The sequence below is a fragment of the Pteropus alecto genome, unplaced genomic scaffold, assembly GCF_000325575.1.
Source record: "Pteropus alecto unplaced genomic scaffold, ASM32557v1 scaffold10, whole genome shotgun sequence".
Lineage (NCBI taxonomy): Eukaryota > Metazoa > Chordata > Mammalia > Chiroptera > Pteropodidae > Pteropus > Pteropus alecto.
The window spans coordinates 4486239-4492238 of record NW_006431210.1 but is presented as its reverse complement, the minus strand read 5'-3'; the positions used below and the strand labels follow the sequence as shown (position 1 = coordinate 4492238).

Below are 6000 nucleotides of genomic sequence, written 5' to 3'. Positions count from 1 at the left end.
TTCCTTTCTTCCTTCCTTCCTTCCTTCCTTCCTTCCTTCCTTCCTTCCTTCCTTCCTTCCTTCCTTCCTTCCTTCCTTCCTTCCTTCCTTCCTTTCTGACTCCCTTTCTTCCCCCCTTCCTTCCCTCCTTTTCCTCCCTCTGTATCTATCGGTGTATTTTATGTTTGAGACAAGTGATCTCCAAACTACTCCTAAAATCTATATTACCATGAATAAAAATATTTTGGAGCAGCAAACCCAATATTAACATATTTATTTGTTCAAAACATGCATTTGCATAATTTTATCCTTATATATACATTATAAACACACAGAAACTTGATATAAAACAAAGAAGAAAAATATATTCTAATATTTTCTTCTAAGATCCCCAATAGACATTTTCCCTGCAAGACCCCGCTTTAAAGAAGTTTTGTAGATTATACAGGTCCTGTCTTCATTGAGTTTAAAAGTCTCTTTGGAGAGAGAGAGAGAAAAATAAATAAGCAGTTACAAGGAAATATGGATAGGAGTGTCAGGAGTTGAGGTGAGAATATCCACAGCCCTTGTCCATATCAGTACCCACACTGATAAGAGATAACTGCTTATGGCAACTCTGACAACCCATTTCAGTTACATCTGTTACTCTTCAAACCTCACAAGTACACAAAAATACAGTTTTCAAGTAAGCAATTTATACTTTTGTTGCCACAAATGTCGTACAGTGGTAAGGGACACCTGCACTCTTGAGCAAAACTTTGCATAGCGAATGATCCCTTCATATAGATCACTCCAATTATCAGACGTCATAAGATCTACTGAGGTTCACAGGTGTCACTTGCCTGTGAAGCCTGTGTACATCTGATGAGTGCTCAATCAATATTATTGGCTGCTTGAGTTAGGTGCCTCAGTTTTCCCTGGTTGTTCTTATAGATATTTTTACCCAGAGGTTTTGGAAATAGGCCAGACATGTCTAGAAGGAATAGAATTAGCATTCTAATGCTTCTAACATACTATGTGCTTCCCACAGGCCAGGAGTAAAGAGTATCCCCTAGTCAAGGGCCAGCTTTGTTCTTACATGTTCTCCAAGATTCAGTTTTCAGCTGCCTACCCTCATGAACTCCACCTCGTTCCCCTTCCATAGTTACCTTTGGTGTAACCATCTATTCCCTTGATTTCGGTCACCATCTGCAGCTCTGAGCTGTCTTGTACCTTCCTCTTTGACATCTCCCATGTGGATACTATGCCCAGGCCTCTAACTCAGCATGTCCCATACACAACTCATCGTCTTCTCCGCAAAACTTAAAACTACTATTTCTGGACTTTTTTGCCTCAGTAAATGGCACAGCCACCTTCCCCAATCATGAAAGCTGAACATGTAGGCTTCGTTTTATATATCCCTTTCTTTCGCTTTTATAGAGAATGTTCAATTTTACCTTTGAAACATTCAAGGTGACCCCCTTTCCATTTCTCCAACAGAGCCTGGGTGACTTTCCTTATTTTCCTCTTGATCTATGGATTTCAAATCTACATTGCTTTTTTTCTGCCTCTAGTTTCTCCCCTTTGCAATTTGATTTCACTCACCTTTGCCAGAATAACTTTTCTAAAGCATGGATAGAATTATATTGTGTCTGCTCAAAAAAATTTTAAGGGTTTCATACAGAATTAAGTTCAAAATATCCAGAATAACTTTTTTAGTCTCCAAAATTGATCCTTTCCTTCTTTCTACTAATATCCTTACCTGTGCATTTTTCTATTCCAGATATGTCGGTCTAATCAATTACATTCTGAAATTCTTTCGCTTGAACACCAACCTTTCCCAAGCTGATCCATTCTGCCTTGGTTTTATAAACTTAATTCCCCAAAAAAGAATCTCTATATTCTTCTCCCACAGTATTTTGTGGATACTCCTCTTAGAGATATCTCTGTTGTATTCTCACAGATATTAGACTGATATACTGTTCCTAATAATTTTATTAGAATTAGATTCCTGTTTTAGTTGATGGTTTCGTTTTCAACTAGAAATTGAGCTAATAGATGACAGAAATGATGTCTTATTATTTTTTATCTTGAATATCTAGTATATTTGCAAGAATGTAGGAGACATGAAATATTTTTTTTTAATTGCTGAGTTAAATCTGACTGCCATTACCCAAATAGGCTAGGATATATTTGTAATGTATGAGTATTCATTCTTAAAATTTAAGTACATTATATTTATATGTGAAATAGAGGGAGTGTTAAGAACAATCTTGGCTCTACCCTGCTTCCTAATGTCAGTATTTTAAAAAAGATTGGATTAAAGGAACAACAAAGGACATGTTACAAGAAGCCTTCCAACTTTCCAGGAAGAACTGTATAAGAGAGGCCATAGAGATTTCACAAATAATTTAATGCAACCCTTAAAAAAAGTATGGGATTTTGAGACATGAAGAAACAAGAGCCACAGATATAGTCAAATAACTTCAGAAATATTTCCTCACCCTCCAAAAAAAAAAAAAAAAAGGTGCCTTAATAAGTTACTAATACTGAGATTCTATAAGGTACTTATAGCTGAAGCTTACAGACATTGGACCTATCAGTAAATTCATTCCTAGTCAACAAATGTGGCTAAAGCTTTAAAGAACAGATAAATTAAAATGTGTTTTGCATGGGGAAGTTTTCCCCAGAGTTCCTCATTTTTATATAGGAAATCAATTTGCATCACTGATGATATCATTCAAATCAGACAACCCAAAGTTGTTAGGAGGCAATTCAGTTTTTTGCTGAAGCAATTTGATACTTGCTCTAATTTGTGATTTTCGTTTTGTTTGTTAATGAAAAAAAATAATGAGCAACATTACTAGAAATATAACTCATCAAAGCCTCAGCGTTATTAAAGACATTTGCCATATACTGTACATTGTGGTCACTGTGCAGTGGGTGCCTGGACCTCTGCCTTGGAGGAGCTATCAATTGAACAGCATGGGCAAGAGCTCAGGGCGCAGATGCCATTACACCTACCTTTGCACTGATTTGTGTTTTTGTCCAGAATTGCCTTTGTTGATACAATTTTCCCATATCTGAAAGAGAGGGGAAAAAATCCATGTTATTGTAGCCCAATGAAGACACTTAAAACACCTTAATGAGCATGGATGTACACACAATTGAGCAGGAATAAACCACGAAAATAAGTTCTGAACTCCCATTTCACACCTGGATGATCTCTTTTCAAGGGTTCTTCTCTATAACTCGAGAATGTGCTTTCCCTATGTAATACTGGGTTGAGCCTTCAAAAATAAACCTGTCAGACTATCATAAGTGTTGGAAAGGGGATTGCATGTGATTGTGATCAAAGTAAATCACATTCTGTGGCTTCGTGGAAAAAAGCACAGACCTCAGTGCCAGGCTAAACAGGGCTTGCATCCAGCTCTGGCACTTACCAAGTGTTATAACCCTGGAGCAGTTTAACAGAACTTCTCCAAACCAGTATTTTTTGGGTGTAAAAATGAGAATTGTAATAATCACTTTTCAGGATTTGGGAGTGGGTTAAATTGAAATGCTGACATTTCCTATCAGTGCTCTTAGGATAAATAGAAATATATTTATTTATTTTGCTATAAGGATATATAGTATACTATAAGTTATTTGAAGATAAGGACTGAGTTTTGTATTCTCAATGCCTGCCACCAAAGGTAATAGAAGTTCAATAAATGCTTGCTATAAATAAATAAATGATACAGGTTATCCAACGGTAGTTCATCTACAACAAAATTTCTACCATGAATATCTATATACATCATAAATATATGCATTATTTTATCATCTCTTGCAGAAAACATAATTTAGGCTTTTTTTTTTTTTCTTTAAGATGGGTAATATGGGGAAAAACAATCTCTTGGAGCTCATTTCCTGAGTTTGAAATGATGGGACTTAAGATGATTTCTAAAACCCTGTTCTTCAGGATTCCACGAAGGATGCTTCTAAATCAACATAACAGCCTGGAGAAATTATAATGAAAACTTAAGTGTCAAGTGTATGAACAACTCACATTATATTCAAGATTTCAGCCATTGTCACAAAATATTTGACAAGTTTTCTTTTAATACTGTGTTCCTAAGTGTAAAATATATGACAAATATTAAACATTCCATGTATTAATGAACTAAGCTCCCTATCGTCAATGTTTCTTTTACATTTATAATCACCTTTTCTTAAATTTGGTACAGTGCTTAACTATCACATCATGCTGCCTCTAAAATAGAGAAGCTACATATAGTAAATCTTCTAATTCAATAAACCTTCATTTCTTTGGGAGCAGAAAACATAATTTAGGCGGCAGAGTAGATGTTATACTCCATGGCAGAGTAGTAGTTAAAAGAATATAGTATGACAACTAACTGCCGTGGCTCAAATCTCAATTCAGCCCTGGTATATTTGGTTGGCTAAATCTTATGTGGTCTTTGCATAATTTTGTCTTCTACAATAATATAAATCTATTTATTTAAATATTAATTTAGATTACTTAAATTTATATACATCTCTTTATAAATGCATACAATGATAATAATAGTCTCTACCTTATAGGGGTATTGTGAGGATTAAATAGGATTTATCCAAATTGCTGATAACTTGGCTGCCATAAAATAAGTGCTCATTAAATATTTGCTCTTCTTGAAATTACTCTCTTCCTGTTATCGACTATATAAAAAAGTGTCCAGTCTTTGGCATTCTCTAAGGTAGATAAGAAGTGAAAAGGGGTAATAAAGTTACCATCCCAAATGACAGCTTACAACATTACTACTTAGACTGTCAAAATCTTCCACTAAGAAATTTGGCAGGTAAAGTTATTTGTTAAAAATTAATTTATATTTATGATTAATATTGTTACTTTTAATGTTAGAGATTCTATTAACTATGTCCTCACTGTACTTAAATACCAATAGGTTCAAATACCAATAGGTTCAAAGCTTTTTTTGGTTGGTTTAGTACTACTAAAATGTCTACTACCTCATGCCTATTATCATCCTAGCCCAATCCCTCCAAAATTCCTCACTCCCCACCTTTTCCATTCCCCCAAAACGCATATAGTCTCTCTTTCAAGTTCTATTTTATCCCGAGTTTCTCTTTTAGGATAATAACAAGTAAAATAATATCATATTTGAACAGTCTTTTCAATTGACAATAGTGCAAGGTACCTATCATCCTACCAGTTAACTACTGTAACGTTTGTTAAATTTTGGCTACTCAGGTAAGTAAACATTTACAAAATTATCAATTTCTTACAGTAGAAAAGAAACGGTAGAGAAAGGGAACATTTGCTGAAACTTTTTTTCCTACACAAAGCACCATTAATACAGTATGGGAGAAGTAAAAATCAGAGGAAGAAAAATAATTTAGAATATTTATAATCATCTCACATCAGACACACACTCTGAAGACAAAAAATCCTTCTTAATTGATTGCTAAAGCTATTCCTGAATTTTTTATATAAGTACCTTCTAAATTAAAATTTAGCTCTGTCCTTTAAAGAGGAAATTAAAAATTATTAAATCTCATAGTGAATTACATCTCACAATGAAATTTTTAACCTATGGTGTGTGCATATTGTCCTGTTATATCAATATTACAAGCAAGTCTTTTTCTTTATTAAGTGTAGTATAAGTAAAAAATGGCTATCATTTTTTTACAGCAAAAAAATGAAATGCTTTCTTGTGGAAAACACTGGTAAATATTTAAGTAAATAACATTTTTCTTAAAAAATAATTTTATTTCATAGAAAGTATTACAATATCATTACAAATAAAAAAATTAGACACACACATACACACGTGTGTCAAAAAATAACTTGTACTATTTCTTGATTTCCCTATTCCTAAGTACACTCTAGGCAAGACTTTCAAATGGTACAGAATCACAAAACAAAAAAAACACAACTTAGAGTACTTGACTCAACCTCTGCCCTGACCAAAGGTGTAGGAATTTCATTCTTTGGCTCAGTTACAACATTCTGCATTAACAATTATTTTGCAAAGCTAGAAT

General features: G+C 34.0%; 1 protein-coding gene across 14 annotated transcripts in view; it reads right to left on the bottom strand.

Moving 5' to 3' along the window:
• Positions 1-6000, bottom strand: part of RBMS3 (RNA binding motif single stranded interacting protein 3) — a 631961-nt gene that overhangs the window by 439001 nt on the left and 186960 nt on the right. For all 14 annotated transcript variants that reach the window (XM_006905714.3, XM_015597384.2, XM_025039137.1 and 11 more), the window contains one exon: positions 2983-3041. In XM_006905714.3, coding sequence (XP_006905776.1) covers positions 2983-3041 — 59 coding nt within the window. The remainder of the gene's footprint in view (positions 1-2982; positions 3042-6000) is intronic.